Below are 27,499 nucleotides of genomic sequence, written 5' to 3'. Positions count from 1 at the left end.
GAAGAAAAATGCAACCCTGCCATTCCCAGCGTGCTCCCCGAGGGCTGACTGTAGCCCGGAGCGATTCATCAGCACTCGTGCATCACGGTTTTAGTTTCCCCCCTCACGGAACCGTTCGTGTTTATCTTGTGGACATTGTGACAAGAACCAGACCCGTCTCGACCTCAGCCTCCTTCCCGTAGCTGTGTGAGGGGAAAGGCAGCCGGGCCCGTTAGAAACCCTCTTCAGAACAGAAGATTATCTGAAACTTCTGGAAGACTTTCAGGAGTGGGGCCTTGCATGTAATGGCAGTTCTGCGGCGTTTAATTGTTCAATGGACCGGCTGATTGGATGGTGTCTAGTCAGCACTCTTTTCCTTCTGGCTCTACACATTTGGTTGCATTTTTTATTTTCTCTCAAGGTGCTGCTCTCTTCCAAATCACGATTAAAACATGTTCACTTGGGGGGCCTGGCAGTGCCACAGGGAAAAAATACAAAGCCTGCTGGGCAGAGGGCAAGCTCTAGTTTTGCCACTCACGACTAAAGAATCTTGAACAGGCAGCTGACTTAGAATGTCTGTGTCTATTTCCTTCTCACTGTAAATGGAATAATATCTGCCCGCCAATAAACTGAAGAGCTATTTATGAGCAAAGAAGATGAATACAAATGTACATGGGACAATATAAAGGTTTGCTGAAATGCAAGGTGGTCTTATCATCCACTGTCCCCTTAAGGACACAGCGCCATTCAATCTGAAGACTTATTTTTAGTCTTCATAAAGGATCTATTCCTGACTCCGTGGAGTTTGGGGACAAGTCCTCGCTTTAAGGCTGTGTGTCTTGGCCGCATGTCTAGGTGGAGGGACTCAGTCTGGGAGCTGCGCCACCAAGATTGTAAAGACAAAACCAGCGGAGACGATCAAGCAGTGGGTGATGGGAAGGAACGGAGCAAAAAGCACAGCCCCCCCTAATGCTATCTCCACAGGGATGGTCCCCCAAGACTCTCTGCTTCGAATTCTTGTTGTTGCTTGGTGTTTTTCCTCTTACATTATTACGGGGAGAAATCTTCTTGCAGAAATTGTTTAAAACTTGAGGGACTCTTGGGATGGAGCAGTAAGATTAATGAAGCAAAGCTTCCATCGCCTGGCGCCAAGAACATCTCCACTCCTAAGTCGGCCAGAACAAATATGTCCTCCCTCAGGGCAGGGACTCTAGGGACGGCAGATGCGGATCTTGTCTTAAAGTTTTTTAAAGAAAAAGAAAAGAAATCCTGATTGCAACTGAGTGGCTTCCCCACCCTCTCTCCCTCCGACCCCCGCCTCCATCATAAGCTTTAAATTTTTCTTTCATCCTGTCTCACCCGGACTCAGCAAGCCCCCCGACACCCAGCCCGGCACCCTGTGCTCCCTGGTTTTCCAGATTCTGGGCAACAGTTACCAGGGTGGTGACTGCACGTGGTTAGCCCCTAGCTTCATCCTTAGCGCTGCAGCTGGGAAACTGGTACACCGCTCCGTAGAGACAACGCCATGATGTTGGCGCAGTTGCCTCCTCTACAAACGTCTGAATCAGGAACATCATTTCGATCTGGCACAGCGCTGGGCTGTCTAAACGTCTCCTACTTGACTACTTGCCAAGGGCCCGTTTTCCCACCCCGCCTTGTCGGAAGGGTTCCATGTGCCAGAAAGAATAGTCTGACCATCGTGACAGCCTGAGGAATAGCTGAGCTACCCCACGTCCAGCCTCTGATGCAGGGATCTGGGCATTTGCAGTCAATGCAAACAACCAGGAAGGGGAAAGAGCATGGGAGCAAGAGTCATTGGTGCTTAAAAAAATGAAAACACGCCACTCTTCTCCGGTTCCCTCGGTGCTTCGTAGGGACGTCCCAACGCCACCATGTGTGGATGAGCTAGTTCACGACAGTCCCTGGTGTCCGAGGCTGGGAGCCCTCAGCCCTGAGTCCCAGAATGTACCCAAGAGAGCTGCCGTGACACCAGCGCATTGTTCTCTAAGTGCTATTTATTGCCTCGATCCGCATTGCTTACAGTCTGGAAACAACACATACATTCATATTTGTGGCAAAACATCCACCTACTCATGACTTGGCAAACACAAATCATTAAAAAAGTAATACAGTACAACGATGATGCTACGTTCATGGCTACAAGTTGTGGGGTTACTCTTTGAGAGCCACTCCTGAAACAATTCACTTCCTGTTCTCTGAAGAGAACCAGCTAACCAGGCAGAACATCCCCTGGACCCTCCACAAAACCAGATCCCTGTCCCCATGAGCTTCCCGATGGTCCACACCAGAGACACACATTTTGAAACAGGCCACCTGGGCCCCTGAGCGCAGACCCGGTCTATGGGATTCTACGTGTCTGGCTCCTAAGCTGGTCCCTATTGTTCAGCGGGTCCTCCCCCATTTCTGTGTAGAGGATGAGCCCCCTGTCAGCACATGTCCCCAAGGGAGCAAAGGACAGGGAGAGGGAGGAGTGTGTTGTCCTGAGTACCCCAGCTTCTACAATTTGCTGCTACAGCACCTTTGGAAGGGCTGTGCTGGCAGCAGCAATATCAGCAAATCAACAAAGCAGACGGTTACATGAGCAGGGAGGTAGGCAGGTGGGCAGGTAGGTAGGTTGCTATTCAATTACTTGAAATATTAAGTTGCCCAGGGGGCAAAGGCATGCATCATTCCAAGGGCCATCTCTAGGTTTCAAAGTACATGGAGACGTGTGTGAAGTCCTCCTTGACACTACAAAATCTTAGTTCGGAAATTCTCATCAGATGGCAATACCTGTTCTATTGCTCTAAAGGACAGAATAGAAAGCACCATTCGGTCTTTGGCCCGTCTGCTGGCGACCCACACACTCAGAGTGGGCTCTGAGAAGCGACGCATCATGGAGAGCATCAAACAGGCATTGTTGCTCAGGCCACCACGAGGGTCAGCGCTGAACCATAAGAAAAGGAGACCTCCTTTGTCTCCCTCCTGGGCCCACAGCCCATGCTGGGCCTAGACAGGTGTCAGCGGAAGATTTTCTTTGTAGCAGAGGAAGCAATTCATCAAACATTATTTTGTTGACACGCCCATGACAAGCATTCATATGAGCCAATGCAAAAGCCAAGGTTCTGCTAGAAAGGGGGGTTGGGGGGGGGGGTCGGTCGGGAAATTAGGGTGGCTCAAAATAGCAATGCTGAGTGTTACCCGATTTTTAAACTTACCATCAGCACATCTTTTCAGCTGACTTTGGCTTTAAGAGTCCTTACCAGAAAGATAGCTAAAAAGGGGCGAGAAGGGCCCATAGTTTGTTTGGTCTTTTTAAAAATTTCATTATAAGAGCTGTCCTATCTTATCTGATTTTCTCCTTCCTCATTAAAAAAAAAAAAAAAAAAATCTCACATTACTTTCCTAGATGGTAAGAATTACTGCGGTACTCTTTTCTCAGAAATTACAGGCTTCCCTATGTCTTTTTAAGTGGGAGGATGAACATGGCATGCAGTTAGCCAGTAAATGTAATCCCTGATTACAATGTGAGTTCTAAAAGCTAGAACACGTCTAACTATTTCCCCAGTGCAGTGTTAACGTCAGACCTCTGAACTTGGCTCCCTTTTAAATATGTTTTCTCAGTTCTCTCCCGAGAGCTCGTGCTGTGTCCTTTAAATTCACCGATCACAAACTTAAGTCAACAACTATGTGTTCGAAAATCTTTGTTTTCCCTTTGAAACTGGACGCAAAAAAGAAATCCCTCCTGTCAGTGGACACGGCGGTGAAGGAACGAGGCGCCTGCACGTAGATCTCCTTGAACTTCTTGAACAGCTGCTTCTCCTTGTCCCACTGGTATATCTGGGAGAACGTGTAGTCACTCCCCAGGGCCAGGTAGTGATTCTCTTTAAAAGAAAAGGGCTGCAGGGTCATGGCCCCCCGGGATGGGAGAGCCTGGATCTCCACGAACTGCTTATTGTTCCACCTCATGACCCGGGAGTCCCCGATGAAGCGGGTGAGGGACAGGTAGAGGGAGTTCTGCATTCGGAAGCTCTTCACGGCCAGCACATCCTCCATGTTGGGGATGTCGCTGTGGGGGACGAACTTCTTGGAGCTCTTATTCCACTGCAGGATGATGGGGACCTGGGAGCGGCTGGACAGGATCAGGTGCGATTTCCCGTCTATGTCGACGAACTCGGCGTCTGTGTCCCTGAACCACTCGTGCAGGGACTGGTAGGAGTAGAATCCTTTGCTGTTCCATTTATAAACCGTTGACAGGCCGGCTTTCGAGCTGTCGGCGATGACGAAGAACGTCTCGTCCTCGATCTGAAACAGCTCAATGTCGTTGGGCTTGGAAATGCGGGAGACTTCGATGTCTTGGAATTTGACAAACTTGGTCCAGCTCTCGTCGTATCTGTAGATGTGAGAGCCGCCGAAGAGCTGGGCCACCACCACAAAGACCTGGTCGTCAATGAGGATGGCCTTGCAGCCCACAATGGACTGACCTGTGCCCCAAAAGAGAGGAGAGGGGATTAGGGCAGCCGTGGTTAAGATGCTCCTCCACAGTGACACGGAGACCCTAGGGAACTGCCGGTGGGAACTTTATAATGGGCCAGCCCCTCTGGAAACCACTGAAAAATTAAATATAGAATTACCAGATAGTACAGAATGCCACCTCTGGACCCTTAGCCAGAAGAATTCAAAACAGGGTCTTAAAGAGATACATGTCCAGCCATGTCCATAGCAGCATTATTCACAATAGCTAAGAGGTAGACACAACCCAAGTGTCCACTGATGGGTGAATGAATAAACACATGTGGTCTACCCATCCAATGGGCTTTTATTCAGCCTTAAAAAGGAAGGACATTCTACCCAGCCGGCATGGCTCAGTGGTTGAGCATTGAACTATGAACAATGATGTCATGGTTCGATTCTCGCTCAGGGCACATGCCCGGGTTGCAGGCTTAATCCCCAGTGTGGGGTGTGCAGGAAGCAGCCAATTAATGATTCTCTCTCAACGTTGATGTTTCTCTTTCTCTCTTCCTCTGAGAAATCAATAAAAAAAAAATATTTTTTAAAGGAAGGAAATTCTGATACATGATACAAATGGATAAATGTTGAGGACATTAGCCAAGTGAAATAAGCCAGCTCACAAGTAAACAGATAGTGTATGATTCCACTTTTATGAGGTACCTAGAGTAGTCAGATTCATAGAAACAGGAAGGAGAGGGTGGCTGCCTGGTCTGGGAGGAGGGAAAAGTGGGGAGTTATTTCATGGGTGGAGATTTTCAGTTTTCCAAGGCAAAAGGGGTTCTTTTGGTTGCACAATAATGTGAATGTACTTAACACAACTGAACAGTACACTTAACGTGGTTAAGATGGTACATTTTATGCTATGTCTAGTTTCCCATAATTAAAAAAAAAATCAAACCCCTTTTATAAATGGTGGCTCCATAGAAACATGTAAATGCTGGTCACCTGGGTCTCTGTGTCTTTAGAGGCAGGTGTACAAGTCAGGAAATTCACTGACACACCAAACGCATTGTCCTCATGAAGTTCGAAAAGCACTTTCCAACTCCATAGGGCAGAACTGGCCATTAACAGGCCTTCCTCCCTTGGGGGTGGGAGGCAGTCACATGGCAGGAGTGAGGGCTCATGGGCAGGAGGAAACAATTTTAATAAGGGTGCTTGAAGACATTTGGCCTCTTCTGATGGCCGGAGCCAAAGGAAACCTAGATAGTCTGGCTCCTGCCTACACTCCACCAACAAGATACCAAAAAGCTCAAAGAAGAAAACCAAAGTCATTGGTCCTGCAAATGCTGAAATGATCCTTAATATCTTGATATATTTCTTAATCATCAATCTATGCTCATATTCATATGCACTTTTTAAAAAAATATATTTTATTGATTTTTTACAAGAGGAAGGGAGAGAGATAGTCAGAAACATCGATGAGAGAGAAACATCGATCAGCCGCCTCCCGCACATCTCCTACCGGGGATGTGCCCGCAACCCAGGTACATGCCCTTGACCGGAATTGAACCCGGGACCCTTCAGTCTGCAGGCCGACGGTCTATCCACTGAGCCAAACCGGTTTCGGCTCAAATGCACTTTTTAAAAATAAATTTGAGCTTATAGTACAAATACATAGGCTTCTTATTAACCTGTGTTTTCACTTGACCCATGTTCACTTGTGAATAGTTTCCCATGTTATTTCCTCTTCTATAACTAGACTTTTAAACACTACACCGCATTCCACTGCATGAATGCCCCGTAGTTTGTTTAACTAATCTTCTACTATTGGACACTGCAGTTATTTCTAGCTTTTCATGATTGTAAGTAACATGCTTCCTCGTAGAGAAATTGTTTTTGGAAAACCATCTGGCAGTGTTCTTATGTGTTTGCTGAGTCAAACATTGTGCACATTTTTTAAGGCTTCTGGGTTTAAACTACCACACTGCTCTTCGAAAGCTGCCCGGGCTCCCGCCTGCCAACACTAACTGAGAGTGCACGCTCCTGGTCTCCCTCCTGCACCACCTGGCCCCGGAGGTGCCTGCTGCTCAGAGGCACCCAGAGGCCTGCCAGTCTCAGCCAAGGGGCATGAGAGACAGAAAGAACTGACTTCAGAAATGCTCCCTAATGCCTCTGCCCGGTGAACACTTCTAGCCCATGGAGCTGTCGGTAGCAGCAGAGATCATCGTGTGTGTGTGTGTGTGTGTGTGTGTGTGTGTGTGTTTCCAATGACACAAACCAGCACCTGGCACCTCACAGGCCCACAACCAGCATTAGCCACAAGCACTGACATTGGCTCACCCTGCACAAGAGCGAAGTATCACTCTGCTCCCACCTCCCATCATGGGGAGAAGGCAGAGGGGCCAGCTCATTCACCCCTCGCCACCTTCCAAGTCAGGAAAAAGAGAGAGGCAGAAACACGTGGGCCGAGAGTCCCTCTCTCGCCCCCCCCTTTTTCCTTTCATGTGGGCTGGGTTAGGGTCCGAAACCTCGGCTTCCCTCGGCAGGTTCACCTGTGCGGCTCGGTGCTGACTCTGCACGTGGCCGAGCGGGGCTGCTCTCAGGAATGTGAGCTCAGCACCAGGCGGCCAGATGGCCCACAGCAACGTGGCTCATCTGAATGGCCTCTCGGTGGCATCTGCATGTGCGTCTCACAGACCTTCAGGGCTGCGAGATGGGGCTCATCACGACACTCCCTGCCTCCCACATCCCTGCACCTGCTGCGAAGCCACTCAGTGCCGGTGCCAGAGAGATTCCGAGGAGCCTCCCCTCCAGAAATTCCACCTCCATCCGCTTCTCGCTGGAACAGCAAAACGCTGCTCCATCTCCAAATCAGGACCCTAAAGGAAATGCTCTCGCGGGGTAACTGTTGGGCCATTGTGATGCTGCTTATAAAGTTAGTATATTATCAGGTTGCACTTGATACACGAGAAGTCTTTACAAGATTATTTTAACTTTACCCACTTATTTAAAAACCAAGTAGACCCTCCATTTTTAGTAGCAGTAAAACACTGGGCGCCCCCGCCAGCACTGAAAGAATCATTAACTAAGTCTTGTCCCAAAGGCCCGGGTTTAGAGAGCCATGTATTCTTATTTTGTTTGCATTTATTACGAGGAAGCAGTGATCACTGGGACCTGGCAAGGGGGCAGGAAGAACAGCTAGACAGTGGAGGTGTGTTTATGTGCATGATCACACACACGTGTGTATATATGCTGGCATGTATGTGTGCACATGTGCACGTGTGTGAGAATGCATATATGCACATGTACACGTGTGTGCATGAGCACACATACTTGTGTGCATGTGTTCATTACCATATTCATTAATAATCAGCTTAACAAAAAGCAAGGACTTGTTAGCTGCTACAAAATTGGTGCAATCCAAGGTGCCATAACTGCTAAAGATCAAGGGGTTCTCGGAGTGACCTCTCACCTCTCCAGGAAAATGCCTCCCGCCATGCATAACCCATCACTCTCTCCCTTTTCAAAAGGATCCCCGACAACAAACAGGATCACCACCTGAGGCTTCCGTTCTCACCAATAATGGACCATGTCGTGAAAAATCAGAGATGAGGGTGGGCTGGGATGTGTCCCTAAAATCTAACCAGGTGAGAGACCCAAGAGGTCCCGCGGTACAGCAGAGAACGTTTCTTCTCTCGCTGAAATTAGGCCAATACATCAAAGCCACACGCACCTGTGATATTGTCATAGCTCCGGAAATTCATTTCGATGTGGTCCCACTCCAGCACCATACAGTTCTCCATGCTGGGCTGGGCGATGGCCACGTACACATCATTCTTGGAGTTGAACGTATCCACCGAAACCGACTGGTAGGGCAATGTCTGATGAACAACAAAATCTGGGAATAGGTGTTTAAAGAGAAAAGCTCCATGAGATGTCCTGGGGGAGTCATCAACCACCCCTTTTTTCCTTTCATTGGTTCCAAAAAGGGGAGGGGGGACAGGAAAGAAGCAACGCTAACATCCCAGTGTGCTTGACTCTGGGAGATTCCAGAAGGTTCTGGCATGCACAGGAATCTCCAACTGAATGCACAGCTTCTGATACAGCTTCTTTGAGATAAACAGCTCACAGGTTTGACTGAAGGATCTCAATGTTTTAAACACATTTGGTGAGACCTGGCTTTCAAAAAGGCCAGACAGAAGGGAAGCCACAGAGCCGCACTCCTGACACTACCCTGAAAATTCCTCCGTGAACCAGGGCAGCAGTGGGCAGCCTCATTTGGGGAAAGCTGTGTCTAACGCTCTCAGAAGAGCCGGGTAGTAAAGAAACCTGTTGCGGGGGTGGTTCTCAAGCTGACCTGGCAACGGGACCCTGTTATCACCTGTTAACACACTCCCAGCTCTGCATCACCCTGGTGGGGAGGCTGCCTCGGCAGGTTCACAATGAGAAGTCAGCCCCCAATGGCTCCCTGCATGCTTGGAAACCAAGCCAAGCCCTCCCATGCGGTCTCAGAGGTTTATAAAGACCCCCGCAGCCCCCCGACCCAGGAAGGAAAGACAGTTCCTGACTCCTGGGCCCAGTGCAATGAGTGACAGCTCTGCCTGGGGTCTGGACAGCTCAGCAAGCACTCACAGGAGGTCTGTTGCATTTTCAAGCAACAGAGAACCTGCCCAATCTGAGCAAGTGCTTAACTCTTACATTTAGTGGTAAATTTAAACTTCTCATCCACATGACTGCCCTGAGCTATGACAGACTCGCTGTACTATAAATCTCGGTAGGATATGTACAGTTTTACCAAGGAACAGCGTGAGGATGCCCTCGGATGCCAGGACACTTAGTGTGTGGGGTAGCTGGAGAATTGATGGGGCGGGGGGGAGGACACTAATAAAGTTTAAGTTCTTTCTTTAGCCAGAGAGCCTTCCACGTGCACTGCTTCCTGGCAGGTTGAGTGTGCCCCTGGGTAAAATGACGGTGCACGTCTGGCTGAGGAGAGTCACTCTATGAGAAAATCCTTGCCCCTCAACTCCCCACACTGTCCTTATTGGGGCTCCTCAAGTCCCACCTCCTCTGCAAAGCCTTCCCTGACCGCTCCAACCCCTGGGATTCTTCCTAATTCATTGGACACATAATCAGGCACTGCTGTTTACATCCTGTTACCCACACCAACTGACTCTTCAACACAGCATCATCAGAGTCAGATTTGGGGACATGGGAGCGATCTTAGACCTTGAGTCATTGTACAGAGCCAGAAGCCCAGAGGGTGTGCACGTCTGGCCATGGGCACACAGCATGGGGTGTCTCCTGAACACAGTGCTCCCTAAGGTCAGACCTGGGTCTTACACTTCTCACAGCCCCGTGGCATGAGCCCACAGCAGCCACTCGAGAAATACCTCTGACTGGGGAGCCTCATACAGCTGTTACACCAGAAAGGCAATAAGGGGACCAGCCACTCCATAGTGAGTCAAGAGGGACAGTGCTGAGGGAACAGGGCAGGAAAGGATGCAGAGCAGCTGAGCAAGTGTTGGAGTAGGAAGCGTAGTGACAGGAAGAGCAGGCAACAGGCAGGGACAGGAAAGAGGGGCAGGGCTGAGGGAGTGAGGGCAATGAGAGGCAGCAGGAAGAGAGCTGTGCCTGGGGTCAGACCACCTAAAACCACTGCCTGCACTGGAGACCCTGGGTGCACACTTCCCCTTACAAGGCCTCAGCTTACCTATCCACAATATGGGGGCGATGATACTTACCTCCCAAGCTCAATGGCAGAGGGACACATTGGGTAACGTTGCCAGAAATGCCTGCCTCAGGGCTAGCATATAGCAGCTGCTTAATAAACATGGAACTAAGGTCCAAGAAAGGACAGTCCACCTCCTCTGTCCTCGCCACCACCCCTGGCCTGTCCCTTAGGGGAGTGTCCATTTTAATGACATCTGAGATAAGATGCCAGAGCTGCGACTCCACCTTCCCACTGAGTGACCTCGGGGAAGTTCCTTACCCTCTCTCTGCCTCGGTTTCCTCACTGTATGTTACGATTCGTACTCAATTAGAACTGTACGTAGCACACAGTTAGTGCTCAAGGCATGCTACCTCTCAGAGGTGGCCCTCCCTGTGTACAGCAGGTGCTTAATAAAGGCTGCTGGCTTAATAAGTGTAGGAGCGCTGGCTCATTCTGAGGACTGGGGTGGGGAGAGGACGGGACTGAATGAGTGATGCTTGCAGGTGTGGGGAGAAGAGGGAGAAGCAAAGAGGAGGCTGCCTCTGTACCCCAACAGCAAGAAGTGGCCAAGGGGGTGGGGACAGGTGGCAATCATGGATGAGGTACCCTCCCCCCCACCCCAGGGAGTGGACTATCCAGAAGAGCTGGGGCTCAGGCTCCCCCCTACACTGTAGTCTGTGACCTTGGGCAAGAAAATAATGAGGATGAGTAAAATGAGGGGGATGTTTATTTCGTAGGTGGTCGTAGAGACTAAGTAAGAGTGTGCGTGTAGTGTCAGCACAGAGCCGTCTGTGGACATGCCTCAGCGGTGTCGGATATGTAACGATACAGTTCCATGTAGCTGGACAGTCGTAGTTCCAATGATAACGTTATGCTGCCTGCATGAAGATAGGGAAGAGCCCCCACCCTCCACCAAAACCCCCCAAATACCAGCGCTGATCAGCCAAAGAGGAGCAGAAAGCATCAGCCTCGGTTCTTTCCTGTTGGCACGCGCAGGACCCGCGTAGAAGCCAGAAAGCGCTGGCCGAGGCCACAGGCTCCGGGGCTCTGTGCTCACAGGTCGCGAGATGGGAAATGGTAGCCGGCCTTGTCCGCTTCCTTTCCCGGAGTTAGCAAAGGACTCTGGGGACACAGGTGCCCTCTCCCTCTCTTCATTACAACCCGGAGGCCTGTAAACCACTCCTCTACCCGGGGGCATTCGTCTAACCCCGGTCTGCAGAAGCTTCTGAACACGCGAGCGGTGCCTGTAGCGGCTTGTTCTAGTCAGGCTCCCGACCGCACGCTGGCTTCCCAGAAACATGAGCATCTGCTTAAAAACGCAGGTCACTGAAAGTGCAGGCCCCAAAGTCAGCTTTTATTAACGATTCCCAGAATGAGAACAGAGCTGCCAGACTGGAGAGCATTTTACAAATCTGGCCTTCAATGGTCTGATTGTCATTTATTTTCCCAAAACATCGGTTTCATCATATTTTGTAAAAACTGAGTATCTTGCACAACACAGACTGTTAACTCATTTGAATTAGAAATCGAATTGCTAATAGGAGACCCCTTTCTCCCTCCAGAAACCCTCCTCATAAAAAAGGAGGAGAGAGCCCGGCCGGCGTGGCTCAATGGTTGAGCATCGACCTATGAACCAGGAGGTCACGGTTCCATTCCCAGTCAGGGCACATGCCCAGGTTGTGGGGTCAATCCCCAGTGTGAGGCGTGCAGGAGGCAGCCGATCAATGATTCCCTCTCACCATTGATGTTTCTGTCTCTCTCCCTCTCCCTTCCTTTCTGAAATCAATAACAAAAATAATAATAAATAAAAAAGGAGGAGGGAGAGAAGGAAAAGAGAAAGAAACAGGTGGAATAGAATGATCAATACATGTGAGCTTGTGTGCATGGGGGGGAAGGGACTCAAATTTAAATATTCATCCATCCTCGTCTTAATTTATCTTTCACAACCAGAAAGCGCACAGCCACGTGGAAAGCTCTGGGAGAATGCGCACATGGATGTGACACCAATTTACTAGCGTTTAAGTATTAGTGGGATCTCTGCGAAAGCCTGCCACTTCCATTCACACTGGATTAAGTTCATGATGTCAGTGGGACTCTTCCAATTCGGGCACGGCTCCCCCTGGAATCAACAGATTTTTACCTCGCTATTTATAGCACTTGCAGAAAATAAATTATACATGATGCCTATCCTACTGGGAGAGAAACTGCACATTAATGCATTATTTCTCTTTGCATTTTCATCAGCCCTGAAACAGGGCAGCTAACAGGACCATTAGGATGCAAAATTCCCTCCCTCTAAGGAATTTAGTGAATTATCCACCTCACACGGGGAATCATGAGCAGGTAACAGGGATTTCTGAGTGGATAAAAATAGACTTGAGGCGGAGGGTTCGGGAAGGACTGTGATTAACCTAGAGAGCTGAACACAGTCCAGGGTGCTTCGAGGTGCTAACTACACCCCTGTGCTGGGAACAGGGTAGTAACAGTACCCTCCTCTCCCTGGGAAGAACAGTGTCTCCCTCCCCTCCTCCACCTCAAGAACTTACTGTTTTCCTGAAAATCTGAGCCACGAAGGAAATAATACACTAAGAAGATGTGCTCCTTGCTGAGGGTGCGGTCATTCCCATGACCTAGGAATGGGCTTTTCCTCTTCCTCGCACATTTCCTCTCTGCCTCTAATAAAGCCGCAGACGATGAGGCTTTATCTGAGCAGGAGATAGGAGCCCAAAACTCACAATCTATTGACCTATGTTCTTACGAGGCAGGGACTCTACTTGGGGACAGGTTATAACCCGGCTGTGCCTTTTTTCATGATGGAAGACCCTGGGAGCAAGAGCCCATTTGTCCATGATTCTTTTCTGGTGTTTTTGTTAATCCTCACCCAGAGATATTCTTTCCATTGATTTTTTAGAGCGTGGAAGGAGGAAGGGAAGTGGGGGGGGGAGAGAAACATTGATTGGTTGCCTCCCACAACCTCCCAAACCCTGCCAGGCATTGAACCTGCAACCCAGGTACATGCCCTTGACCAGGAATCAAACCCGTGACTCTTTGGTGCATGGAGCCGATGCTCTAACCACTGAGAAGCACCAGCCAGAGCCATTTGTCCAAGATTCTTAAAGGGATAAAACAATAACAAAGATAGAATCCTCATCTTCCTGTTACCAGGGAGGTGTGATGACTTCCTTGATTTTAATAGGAAGCTGTTTAGCGAAGATATATATGAGAGAGAATGCCCTAAAATGTGTTAGGGACTCACACTGATTCTGGGTTTATGACAGATTTCAGGACCTGGCCACCTTGGTTCCAAGTCTCCTCCGTTCCCATGACAATTCTCAGAGCTTGGGTGGTTTTCATAACCATCCACGGAACTCTAAGCTCAGAAGTAAGGTTGTCTCGTGTAAATTATGCCCAAGTCTCCCGGTCCCTCTATGGCCCGTGTCATTTCTCTCAGAGCTTGGCAAACTTTTCTTACACTATGGCCAGGTGTGGCTAGAACAATGGAAAAGCTGCTAACTTCACCTGGGGGTTAGAGAACTCTCCAGAAAAGCTGGGAAAGAGGTAGAAACAGCCCCAACGAGCTTTGGTTTAGCATTTCATACCCAATGGCCTTGAATGCCACCTTTCGGTGCAAATGTTATTGACTCGACCTCTGATTTTTTGCGCTGCTCCACAATACAGCGAATAACCTGCGTGCAGCCTCGCTGGCTAAAGGGCACCTGCCAATTACACAGCTGAATAAGCCCCTGTTTGGTGATGAAAGACAAGGTCATTTCCATAAGAGTCCGGTTTCCTCTCAGAAAAGAACAGGACTCGTAGGGGCCCTTATGTACAAAGACATCTGGAAATAATTTTTACTTTGTGAGTGTTTGTTTATTTGGAGGACTGGCCTACATGGAATATTTTGTTCTGCAAGTTCTTTTGTCTTATGAGTTTCTGTAACTATAGTCTGAGTTCTCATTCCTGCTGCTCCTACTGACATGCCTTGAAGCCCTGTAGATACCAAATCTCAGCCTGTTTACGTTTCTAAGTCTGATAAAGCAGGTTTCCTACTGTGGATTGATCTCCTCTCCTTTAAAATCTGGTATTAGCCCTGGCTGATGCCGCTAAGTGGTTAGAGCCTCAGCCCACGCACCTAGGGGTTCAGGGTTCAATTTCCAATCAAGGATATGTACCTGGGTTGTGGGTTAGCTCCCTGCACCCTGGTTGGTGTGCATCTGGGAGGCAACCAGTTGATGTGTCTCTGTCACCTCTCTCTCCCTCTCTCTCTCTCTCTCTCCCTCTCTTTCTCTCTCCCCCTCCCACTGCCTTCCTCCACTCTCTCTGAAAAACTATGGAAAAAGTATCCCCTGGTGAGGATTAAAAACAAAATCTGGTGCCAGGAGCTGTGGCAACTCCATCTAAGCCTTTCACATGGAGACACTCGCCGGCTCTCTACAAGATGTGCAGAGTTGAGGCAGTTAGTATTTTAATTTTATGTTTACAGCCTAAAAATGTATCAACTGGAACCTGAGGGGGGTCCTGGAAAACAAAATCAAACTTTACATTTTCCTCTCAATGTGAGTTTCTCCTTTTGACAATTAACTCTTAACTTATATTTCTACTTTGCCATTGGTTATAATTTACCTAGTTATCTCTTTTTAGATGGGACTATGAATGCAATTTATAGATTTTAAAGTCTCACATTTGCTACTTAAATTTTCAATAAAATTCATGTAATTCAATCAAGAGAACAGACGTTTAGGCCTCTCTGCACTGGCTCTCTAAGGAAACCCAAACTGACCTGAAAATGTTCTTATGCCAAACTCACCAGTTTATATTTGACTTTAAAAAGAAAAATCTTTAGAGAAATTTAAATTTTGTAAAGAATCAAAATTAAAGCCAGTGCAGTTAACAAAAATCTAAACTGTTGAGATATTTTCCTTACCACATCAATGCATACCTTTTGGACCTTAAATTTCGCCTAAAATAACTTAGAAAGTTTTTGCTACCACTTTTCTCCAGTCCCTGTTGACAAGCTAAAGGGAGAACACAGGGATTGTTCTAATTAACCTTAGCCTTGGTGACAGGGGTGCTGCATACCTGTAGTTGTGCATTCGTAGTCAAAGCTGGTCACATCATTTAGCTTCTTCTCCTGATATTCCGGGGGACCGATACACAGCACGTCCGAAACGGTGGAGTTTGTCATCTTCAACCACAGATACAGCCACTTGGCTTTGCAGTCGCATTCAAATTTATTGCCCCTTAAATCTCTAAAAAGTAAAACAAAGCACAGGCACAGAGAAACAGACATGCCTCAAGTGTTTGGGCACTGATATGAGACTCCAGAATTATTACTATCTTGATATATTTAATACCCCAAAAATGCAATTTAAAATTTTTCTTATATTTAATACATCCTATTTCTTGTTCTTATCACTGACTTTATTTAATAGTCTTCAATGCCTATGGTTTTAACTGGTTGGCCTACAGCGAACTTTCAGAGCTAACATACCACCGTTTCTCCAAACTCTCTTGAAACTGTCGCCATGCCATGCTGGACACGGGAGCGATGACACAGGTTCACACCAACACAAACAGGACATTCCAGGAAACCAGTTTTCACAAACACAATTGAAACACTAAGATCGTGTTAAAGTATGTCCAGTGAAAAGTGACAAACACTAGAAGGTAAATCGGATGGATACGCTATCTCAGGGAAGGAGCCTAATGCTACTGAGGATATTCTAAAATGGCACAATCCAACCCCACACAGACTCCACACTGTTTCCCAGTGGGCACGGCTGTCATAGGTTTTTGAGCGACAACGTAAGAGAAATGCAGCAAAGGGGTGAGAGAACTAAATGGCATGATTCACTGGGGCACAAGCACAAGTGGACACAAACTTGATTTTCATTACTTACAGTTCAATCAGAGAGTCTAAATCACTGAAGACATCTCTTGGGAGTGCTTTTATGTGGTTATTGGCCAAAGAGCTAGAACCAGAAAGTAACATTTTAATGTGGTTATTATCTTCATGCCCTGTTACTCTGCAGTTCCTTAAATAAAGTCATGATTTCAAACAGAGCTCTAATCCTCTTCAGCACAACATGGTTCCAATTTTTGGCTTTGGTCATCAATGCTGAGATAAAGAACTGAGTTTAGTTACACAAAAATAATGTAAGTGCTGGGGTACAATATAAGTCTTTTGTTTTTAAAACCAGCATTTATTAAGCTCTTGATATACATTGGCTAGACCTCAGGTAGCACTCATGCTTTCAGAATAAAAGCCACAGTCCCTTTGATGTCATGCAAGACCCTCCATTGTCTAGTTTACCTCCATTCCCACCTACTGGTGGGACATCTTAACCACCAAGACCCAGCTGCACTGGGCTCTTTGTTATTTCTCAAACAGGAGAAACACAGCCCCAGCTCAAGGCCTGAACTTGCTGTCCATCTGCCTAGAATGCTCTTTCCCCAGATACCCCACAGCTCACTCCATCACCTTCTTACATCTGTCCGCAGCTATCACCACCTTCCCTGACCTCTCCACATCTCCCTCCCCTGCTATGTTCCTCATTGCACGACTGTTACTTGACATACTCTACATTTTATTTATCTACTTGTTTATTGACCGTGTATTCATCCTAGACGTAAGCAACATGAGGAAAGATTTGTTTGTCCACATCTGTATCCTCCGCTCATAGAACACTTCCTGGCATATAGTAGGCACCAGTAAAACTTTGTTGAATGAATTATGCACTAAAATGACAACGATTTTTTTTAAAAGGATGTACATTCATGTACCAAGAAATTCCCTAGGGTCCATTTAAGTGAATTCTATCACTTGTCACTCTAAGAAAGGACTCAGTAAATATGCTTTTACTTAAAGACCCTCAGCTCTAACCCTGACAATAATATTAATCTCAACAAACCCCATTTAGGGAATGAATGATGGTGATCGATTTTGTTTTCTCATTAACAAAGGTTGACCAGAAGACATTCTGCATTTTTGCTGTTAGTTTTTAAGAACTTTCTAAAACATCTTAGCGCCCCCCTCCCCTCTTCCAAAAAAAGATTCTGAATGAGCACCATCAACTCTTTCTCAGATGATTCAGGATTCTGCAGTGCCCTGTCACCATCCTGCTAAAGATGAATGTCATGGGGCTGGGCTGCTGACGTTGAAAGATGCTAGGTGTTGAAACGATGTACATCAAGTCTGTGATTTCCCTCAGGCATTGTGTTCTAATATGACTCAGCCAAGAAACTGATGGCTACATTTTTTTCTTTACATGAGTACAAATAGCAAAACTATAAATGAGAAACATGTAGGCAATTCATCACCAAATATATATGTGTATATGTTTATATATGAAATATGTATATGAAACATATATGAAATTAGTCTACTGTAGCATCATAATGACCCATCCCAGAAAAAGGAATTAAAAAAATGAGTGCTCGTCCTTAGACTCAACTGTAATTGAAAGTTTTGAGTCCATTTTTTAAAATGTTCCACATTTTCTTTTTCTTTTTTAAAAAATATATTTTTATTTATTTCAGAGCAGAAGGGAGAGGGAGAGATAGAAACATCAATGATGAGAAAGAATCATTGATCGGCTGCCTCCTGCATGCCCCCCACTGGGGATTGAGCCCGCAACCCAGGCATATGCCCTTGACTGGAATCGAACCCAGGACCCTTCAGTCTGCAGGCTGTCACTCTATCCACTGAGCCAAACTGGCTAGGGCCTTTGAGCCCATTTTTAACCAACCATTCCAGCTTCAAGATACTAACAGAATATGGGGAGACCCCTTTCCATCTAGGTAACCACAAAAAATTAAAATATTATTTCTTGTATTTGTTTAACCTTTATTTTCTAAATGATTTATCTGTACATTTTTAAAGATATTGGAAAATAGACTGAATATGTAATCAGACTGAACAGCTTTTTTGAAATTAGAAAAGAACATGTTTATTTTGATTTTTTTTCTGGTTAATGGTCCCTTTACCTGAAAAGTAAAGTAAAAACTTTTTTAGCTAATTAAAGGGGAATTTTTCAGCTAAATTTCTTTTTTGCTACTTGAACTGTATCGTATTAAAGTGATAAGAATATATGGGATATTCGAGGCCAAAAAAGCAGACTGTTCAGCAACCGTTCCAAGGGTTCAATTTGGATTTCAGAAGCTGAATTATTTAGATGGACCATCCACCCCACTCACACTCAGTGCATAACATCTCACTTTCCACTTCATTTTATCTACAAATTCATGGCACTTACTTCATTTCTAAAACTACTTAACAGCAACCTGTCCCTTGGGCTTTACGGACTGTTGGAAACAACTGTCCTAGATTTTACTTACAGATTGGCACTGCTCCGTCAGGGCCCTGAAACCTGACCCGTGTTTCTTTACATGAAATTGTGACCCTGCAGGTGTTGGAAAAGTTCATAAAGGATAAAAATCAGACACTTAAACAAGCAAATTCCAGGCAATAATTTCCTTCATCATGGGAGTGAACTTTAGAGAGCTGATATGTGGTCTTGGCTCAGAGTTTAAAAAAAAAAAAAAAAAGTGGGGAAATGGAAGGACCAGTTCATTCTTAAACAATGTACTAAATCAGTGATGGCGAACCTTTTGAGCTCGGCGTGTCAGCATTTTGAAAAACCCTAACTTAACTCTGGTGCTGTGTCACATATAGAAATTTTTTGATATTTGCAACCATAGTAAAACAAAGACTTGTATTTTTGATATTTATTTTATATATTTAAATGCCATTTAACAAAGAAAAATCAACCAAAAAAATGAGTTCGCATGTCACCTCTGACACGCATGTCATAGGTTCACCATCACTGTACTAAATGCTTTAATGACTACATGCATCTCCAGCCCAGAGGAGTCCACCTGACTTGCCCAGGAGTAGGGTACTCATGGAAAATCCAGCTCAGTAAGGAATGCACAGGTCAACCAGTGAATCTGAAAGGATGTCCTGCTGGCTTAGCCCTGTGCTAGATGCTGGACGAAGAACACAGCTAATGCAAGATCCTCACGGGCCCTCCCCTCAGGGAGCTCTCACTGCTGCTGGGGAGATAAAACTAACACCATGAAATTGCACCAACCAGTGTGGCCCGAGTCTACGGTAAGGTGCTGGGTGTGTGGAGCCAATAGGGAGGCTACAGGAGGAGTGAAGGGAAGACTCACATGGCTCCACGTGGGAGATAGAACTTAATCTAGACTTTGAAGAACAAGCAGATCCCAGGAGATCGTGGACAGAAGAAAGAGCACCCAGGGCCAGAGAAAAGATGTGAAGGAAAGCCAGGAATGGGATGAGTTGGGTATGCATGGGAGCCCCCTGAGAGCCCACTGTTCTGAGGACATTTAGGGAAATGAGGTTGAAGAGCTGGGGATAGAGGGTGCCTGGTTGGCTTGACTGTCGGGTGGCAATACATGCCAGAATGGGTGTATTAGTGCATCCGATGCACTCTGGACCCAAGCAGGGGAATCATTTGTTCTCTCTGCATTTCACACAGAGAAGGAGGTGCCTCGTACACATATGTACATCTGATATACACATATGGTCGTGTGTGCAGATGCACAAGCATGCACACACAAACGCAGTTATGTAGACACATGTAGAGAAGTCCATACACCCATGGGCACATGTGTAAAAGCTATGCAAATATACATGTACAGTACCTGCACGTTCTCACCTGTTTCCAGACCAAGAACCATAGACAACAGGTCAAATGAAAGTTGACATCGGGGCTAACTCAGTCTCATGGGCTTTGCTTTAGGTTCACAATCTGCCCAGAGTTTTTGCTCAAAACAAAGCCCCTCATTCCTGACTTCTGGGCACTGGCTTATCTGGCCACAGCTGTTCCTCTCCAGATGCCCACAGCTGTCTACTTAGCAGACTCTGTCTGGCCACCCAAACTGCCAAGGCTGCTCAGCATTCCAGGGAGAAAACTGAGACTTCTTAACGATTGGAGGAAGGGAACGAGGTTGTTGGTGATGGTGATGATGATGATGATGATGATGATGACAATGATATCAATGCTGATCATACCTGGAGCATTTACCTGGGTGATTGGCTGATGCTTTGCAAGCAAGCATTAACCACCATGTGCGACAGTCCTCTGGGCTCAGTATCATCATCCCCAGATTAAGGATGAGGAAGCAGGCTCAAAAAGGCTAAACACCAATAACAAATGATGGCCTTGAGATTGAACCCAAGTCTATGTGACTCTAAGCCCATTGTCTTAGCCTCTACAGGAATGTAGGGATTGGGCATGTAGGTTGAATTTGCTGGGGAAAGAAATCAAAACGTTTACAGGAAGAAAAGTAAGCCTGGAGCAATTATGCCAACAGGAGTCGGACGCTCTGCAGGATGACTCTGCTGATCCGGATGTTTGGACCTCCCACTCTGCTCCCTCATCTCCTGACTTCGTTAGCTTGAACTCAGGCAGAGCTTCTGCTTGGTAGGATTCCAGAACCAAGTGCTCCCTGAGCCCGGGGACAGACACTTTTGCCCACATGAGGGTTTGATGTAAACTCTTTAGATGCTGTATCAGGCAGGGTGATACACGCCGAGGATACCACCCCTCCTGCCCAACACCCCAGCCAAAGCCTCCCATTTTCTCACTTCTCTCTGTACCACACATGAGCTGACTTTGGGGACGAGACATGGTATCTTACCCAAACACAAAATATCCATCACACAAACGGGTCCCGGTTCCTGGCTCATAAATGGCTCCTACCAAGACAATGGCTATCTTTACAATTTCATAAACGCAGTCCCTATTTTTTCCACTTTTCTACATTTGTTAAGTGTGTGCACTTGCTTCATTCTGATATGTCAATTCAAATCAATTTGTTTAATTTTTTTCCTCCAGAAAGCTATTAAAAATCCCAGAGAGCTTAGCTTAAGCTGCCGATTAATCCAACATAAAAGAAAAAGCTATTTGCATTCAAATTTGAGGAACCGCAAAAAAATGTCTCTATTCCACTTTGTCCTAATTCTGACCCTGCATTCACCCTTCTTCTATGAGTCTGTAAGTGTCAGTTCCTAAATCTATAAAATGGGGACTCACAGATTATCTTGAAAAATAAAGAGAAGAAGGCTCACTAAGCACACAGCCCTGTGCGTGGCACAGAGTAGGTGCACAATACACATCAGTTTCCTCCCCATCTCCTCCGTCACTCACATACGTAGCCCCTGGAAGCAGAGTGCTCCCTATTTGACATGCAGTCATGTGGTCCATGATGACAATCCAGAATGATCGAAAAGATAATCAAGACAAGTGTGTCTTTAATATCGTGGGCTGATGATCGGTCCATAATATAGAAACCTCTAGGGCAACCTGGAAATTAGTTTCATTCAGACGATGTTACAATATGGACAAAACAGTCAAGAAAAAGAGAGGCACCAGGAAGTGAATCTTACTTTGCACCTTAAAAGATTGACAACACTTTTCACAGGACTTACAGGTGAGTCAGGTCACGGAGGCCACGGAAGGCATTTCTTGAAATCGTTTCTATTTTGTTCCCTTCGATGAACCTAGAAGAACAGCAGTATAAGCAAACGGAACTTTCCCAGCTTAACAGCTCTAGGAAATGATATTGGCATGCGTTTGAAATAAAATCTAAAACATGGACACAAGTGTTTGCTCTCCAGAGCAGCATGAACGTCTTCAAATTCAGAGTTGGCAACATGCATAGAAACATGTTTGGGGGAAAAAGGAGAAAGCACTCGACCAAGGCAAGAATGTTCAAATCTCTGCAGGCCTGGAATGTTCCCATCATCAACCCTTCTTACATTTCACGGCCTGGCTACTCATACGTTTGTTAACATCTTTGTCCCTTGAGGGAAGCCCGTTGTTTCACATCTCCTTATTAAAGTTCTTGCTGAGGGAAAGTTCCATTAAACTTGGCTTCTGGCAAACTCTTGAGTTCATCGTGTCCTACACGGTCTAATCTCAGAACAAATTGGTGACGAGGCAGGGTCCTCTCAAGATCTCGAAGGCACAGGGAAATGGGAAGTATAATGACATTGAATGTGGGCCAAACTTCTTTCTCTGCGCTGAAACGTCCCAGGGCTTGAGCTAAAATCCTGCATTAATAATAACTCTGGCCATGCTATAAAGTCTTGGTGAGAAATATATGCACTACAACTATGCCCTCAGGCCAGAGAGACCTACAGCTTAGTTTAAAGCAGGGGTGGGGAGCGTCATATAAGGCCCTCAAAATTATGTGGTCTGGTCCTGCCAAGGCATTAGGGATGAGTTAATTCAATGTTTGACCAAATCTAACAGGCTAATTTCTAAGTTGATAATTTTGTGAGAACCTTGAATAATGTTATTAAGTTCCAAACATCCCTTGGCAGAAAAAAAAGGTTTCCCACTCCTGGTTTAAGGCATCACATTTCATCAAATGGAAGAGGGTCTTTGATGAGATGGTCCAAGGGAGAGGCTTTGCACACGATGCCAGTAGTTAATGAAATAGTTCTTGCACTGAGAACTTCCCCATGCCTGCTTTTTAAAGATCAGGGGTCTATTCCATGACAGACTTCAGTATAAACTAAGCTGACCTCCTCCTCAATCACCTTGACACTAAGATGAACTGCTCATAAGAAAAAACTGGTAGCTTCACAATCACTCCCTGCATGGCCTATTCACATGCTCTGTCTGAGAGAACCCAGCTGGACTCAGCGCTGCAGTCCTACCTGTCTTTCCATGTTAAGCATGCTAGCACAATGCCCTGAGAACACACATAGTATGTGCATCTGGAGAAACAACTCCAGAAACATCCTTCCTGAGGCCATACCATCAGCAGAGAGCTTCCTTGGACCTAGGATGTGTTCGGAATTCAAACATCTACCTGCTCACCTCAGATAAGAAAGCAGAGACAAGGCTTTAAAAACCCCTCTGAATGCCAAGTAAGGAAATCCCATCTGATAACGGGATTAATGTTATTACAAAGTTACACAAGACAAGGATGAAAGAATTTAAGTGGAAAAAAAGACATTAGAGTGGGGGAAAGGCAGAAATCAGAGAGAGGGCAAAGCTCATTGCTGGGGGGGGGGGAGACTGCACCTCTGAAAAGGGGAAAATAATCGTTCTTGAAAGCAGAAAAAAGAAAATTAGACCCTTGTCAGCAGCTCCCAGGGGATACTGCAAACAGGACATAGGCCAGCTGAATTAAAAACATGACATTGTATCCCCATACAGGGAGACTTTATTTAAAACTAAGTAACCCTCAGAATCCTTTCTGGCTGATCAGCAAATCCATGCCTCGTTATGAGAGGTAAAAATATCCAACACAATTTCCAATTGTGCTTGCTACGTGGCAAATTAAATGTCAGCCGAGAATGAATGGATATCTTTCCTTCTTTGTTTCCTTTCCCCCTCTTTGCCCCCAGCCTCCTCCTGTCCCGGCATGTTTATACACAAGTGAACTGTAAAAGGTCAGCGCTGGAAAGGGAGTGGGGTTTTCTCCACCCCCAAGTTCTGTAAGAGATGCTGTTCGGCTTGGAAAGCGATACAGCAATTGTACTGATGGACCAAATGCTCAGCAAACAGACAAGCACAGCACTTACAGGTATTCTAGATGAAAGAGTCCAGCAAAAGCATCATCGCGGATGACGGTAAATGAGTTAGAATTCAGCAATCTGAAAAGAAAGGACAGGTTTCAATGCAGAGATGTAAACCCGGAGTCCCATAGTGAAGCATTTGTTTCTTTCCTATGTCCTGACCCATGAGCAAATATGGGTTCTTCTCAACCTAAGACTGGCCCATTAGATGCACAACCCAACTCGCAGATGCTGATAGAAAACAGCAAGTGAGTTCTCTTTGGCCAGATTTTCTGGTCACCCCCATTACTCTACCCTTTCTCCCCTGTGGATCTCAGGGGAGACCCTGAGAGCTATTATTTCAAAGCATTCTAAAGCCAGCGCAACTAAATAGCCAATGAATCCTCAATTATACACTAGCAATCATGGAAGTAGAGATCTAAAAGGAGCTGATCCAACTCCATTTTTAGAGAAATCTGAGCCCAGAGAAGTTAAGAGACTTCACCAACGTAACACAGCTGAGACCTAAATAAATAAAAATAAATAAATAATAAATAAATAGAAACCTTTCTACTATATTATACATTCCCATGAGAAATAATAATAAAAAAAAAGTGTAGGAAATCTTCAGAATACTCTTTAGCACCAATAGTTTTTTTATGAGTCACACCTATGTCTCCTTGGTAAAAGTTTATATGGAATAGATAGTTACCACTTAAGTCTATTGGGTAAAGTACCTAAAACTGTTTTTCTATATATGGAAAGTATATTTTAATAGAACTAGAGTTATTAAGAAATTTCAGAATTTAATGTTATAAGTAGGTACATAACATTTCAAGAACAAAAAGATCAACAATCAGTCTACTTAGGATGAGTAGTGATCCATATTCCATTTCTTTATGTTTTTCTGTAGTATATTGCTTTTGATTCATCTCAAATTTATGAACCCAATACATACACAGAGAGTGTGCTATGTACTCATGACTTTGCCTGTCAATAATTTGCTTTTGAAAGTTGCTTTCTGGACATTTCATTAGCAAACATGAACTGACGTGGGCAACAGGGCAGGACATAGGCACTCGCCAAGAGGGGCTGGGATGTAGAACAGTTATGAGTGTGTGTTAGAATCCTGACTGTGATTTTGAGCAAGTTACTTAACTTCTCTGGGCCTCAATTTTCTCATCTGTCAAATGGGGAAATAAAGATTCCCTCCTTGTCAGGATAACAGGATGATTAAATAAAATTTTGCATATAAATGCATAGTATGCTTCCCAACAGTTTATGTACTCAGTCAACTAGAAACACTGCTATTTCCAGAATAACGTTAAGTGTTTAAACTGTAGGTTTTCTCTTAAAGTGAGAGAAACAGTTCATTTAGGTGAAGCTCTAGTCAAAATTCCATGGACTCACATTCCTAGTTGCCAGATGTGGGGTCTGGGATCTACAATCAAATCCTTGTGCCAGAAGGAAAGGGCACAAGCTAAGAGCCTTCAGCCCCAGCTTGGTGGGAACACCACAGCCCATGTTACCACTAAGAACCAGCCATGATCTACTCATGAGCTTGAGCATCTTAGGAAGAACTGATATCAAAGACACAGAGATCGCTCCTCCCAGGACCACACCTCAGGGGACTCCCATTTTCAGGGAGAACTTGCCATACTCACAGCAGCTGCAAGGAAGGCAGGTGGGAAAACATGCGGTCCTTGATCTCAGAGAACGTCCCATTTACCAGGCTCCTGCAGGCAAGCGAGGAACAAAACAAGGCCTGGGTGGTTTGAGAAGTTCTGGGCAGAATGGGCAGTCAGCCTTACCCTCCACCTGCACTGCAAATGCCTCCGCTCAGGAATGAGTCTTAAAACAGCTGGCCCGGGGCTTCTCGGGGGAGGAAGAAGGCAGTCAAGTTTATGTCCCAAGGAACTGGATCAATATGAAAACCAGTCTGAACAACAGAAACCTTTACCATCAGGCTAGCTCCTTCCACAGACGTTATCTCAGCCAGGGTAAATCAATCCCCCTGCTTCCTTTTTCTCTACTACAGGAGGCCCTGGCTGCAAATGGATAATTACTTCACCTCTGCCCATGATTCTGTTTGTGTAGACACAGCGTTAATGTTGGCCCACGAAGCTCCAGAGTAGCATTAAGCATTCCCTTTGGGAGCCCAGCTCTGAAAGACACTCGGAGCACTTCTGATTAAATGCACCATGAAAGCCTTGGCGGGGAAACTCTGAGACACCTGAACTTGGATGTGCAGTAGGAGGCAATGCCATCTGCCAGATTTAACAGTCTATGGGGGGACAAGAGGCTTGGCTCTATTATTGCCACCAGCACACCCCACCCCACCCCATCCTTTCTGGCCACAGCAGGACCTCAACACATGATTTCAGAATGACTTCAGTTGGCATGCAGAGAGAGTAAGCAGCTGCTGGTGTAAAGGATTTAACAAGGGGAATTCTAATTTCTGGGATCCTCCATGTCACCCGATTTAGCAAGATGAGGAACCAAAAAGGCCCTCTTTGCCTGCCAGCCAGGCTCCTAACTTTCTAAAAATGCCAACAGGAAGCCCTTCACTCCCAGGTCCAGGACTCTGTGCCTTACCCAGGGCAGTGTAGTGCAAGAGGAAGTGCCCTGAGCATAGCAGCTCCACCCGGGAATTCCCTGCCTCTGCGTGGAGTGGGCATCCCCAGCACCTTGGCCTGAGCAGGGAGTCATGTCAGCAGGAAACATTTCCCAGCAGGAAAGATAGAGCCGGGAGCCCCTTCACAGCCATTAGGAGAGCTGGGCGTGGGGCTGGAGAGGCCATGTGCCGGCAGGTTGAAAGCATCTCTTAGGAGGTGGGTAAATGAGGTGGAGCCTTTTCCCATCAGCTCCTCCATCATTGAAAAAGCAGCCAGTGTAATATGTGGTGCGGAGAGGGGGCGAGAAGCCGGTGTGGACTCGGGGCAGGAAGTCAGGCTGACTTCCAGCACCTGACCACGAGGCTGGGTGCCCCACCTGCCCCCAGGCTCTCCCAGCTCTGTGTCCCCTCTTCCAGGCTCCATGGGGGCATCCCCCTCCCCCTTCCGGAGGCTGTATGACTTGACTCAGTTCTTCCCATCCTGAGCTGTGCAGAGGTGCCGGGATGAGGCCGCGGTGTAAACCGCAGCCCAGACTTGAGGTGGGACAGTGAGGCCTCACCCTTCCTGGGTACACTCACTCCAGTCACGCTCACTGCATATGCATGCCCACACCCCACACTGCCCCCGCCCCCCAACGCACACATCCTCTCAAACTTTAGTGCATCTCTGAATCCCCTGGGGACGCCACATGCAGACCCTCGGGCCCCACTCCAGAGCCCCTGCTGCAATCCACGCGGGCCCCAGAATCTGCACTGGCACAAGCTCCCCGCTGGGGCGGGGGGGGGGGGGAGTCCCATGCAGGGGGCCCGCGGGCCACACTCGGAGAAGCACTTCTACAGGGACTTGTCCGGGTTCCCAGACTCTGCGTCTCGGTCCCCTCCATCCTCCCCAGGGCCCGAGACTCCACCCACAGCGCGCCCCCACCCAAACACCGAGAAGCCCGCTAAGGAGTGGGGTCAGGGCTGGAGGGGTCCCACTGACTCACAGGGAGCTGATGTCGCCCGGCACGACCCTGGGCACCCAGGAAGAGCCCACGCAGATGATGGACTCCTTGGTGCAGCTGCAAGTGGCGGGGCAGCGCGCCAGCCGCCTCACCTGCGCGCTCGGCGGGACCAGGCACGCGGCGCTGAGCAGCAGCAGCAGCAGCTGCAGCCCGGGCGCCCCGCCGCCGCCCCTCCGCAGCGCCATGCCGGGTCCCCGGTC

The 27,499-nt window shown here is 46.8% G+C and overlaps 1 protein-coding gene across 1 annotated transcript; it reads right to left on the bottom strand.

Annotated features, from left to right (window-relative positions):
- Positions 1–1,976: 1,976 nt before the first annotated feature.
- Positions 1,977–27,499, bottom strand: LGI2 (leucine rich repeat LGI family member 2). The gene is made up of 8 exons (XM_081102201.1): positions 27,282–27,499; positions 25,346–25,417; positions 23,709–23,780; positions 21,600–21,671; positions 16,042–16,113; positions 15,221–15,390; positions 8,165–8,329; positions 1,977–4,463 (listed from the first exon to the last, which is right to left on the bottom strand). Exons 1-8 carry the CDS (start codon positions 27,482–27,484, stop codon positions 3,646–3,648), a joined length of 1,644 nt encoding a protein of 547 aa, XP_080958327.1. The 5' UTR covers positions 27,485–27,499; the 3' UTR covers positions 1,977–3,645.

The sequence above is a fragment of the Myotis nattereri genome (assembly GCF_964212035.1).
Source record: "Myotis nattereri genome assembly, chromosome: 1".
Classification (NCBI taxonomy): Eukaryota; Metazoa; Chordata; class Mammalia; order Chiroptera; family Vespertilionidae; genus Myotis; species Myotis nattereri.
Note: the sequence above shows the minus strand (reverse complement) of the source record. Positions and strands in the feature narration are given on the sequence as shown.

Excerpts from the sequence above, each read along its gene's own strand:
- LGI2 (XM_081102201.1), bottom strand. The coding sequence starts at position 27,484 with ATGGCGCTGCGGAGGGGCGGCGGCGGGGCGCCCGGGCTGCAGCTGCTG. Across the intron at positions 23,781-25,345 it reads CTGCCTTCCTTGCAGCTGCT|ATTGCTGAATTCTAACTCAT; the intron begins GTGAGTATGGCA and ends CTTTCTTTTCAG. Across the intron at positions 21,672-23,708 it reads CTCTTTCATCTAGAATACCT|GTTCATCGAAGGGAACAAAA; the intron begins GTAAGTGCTGTG and ends CTGTTCTTCTAG.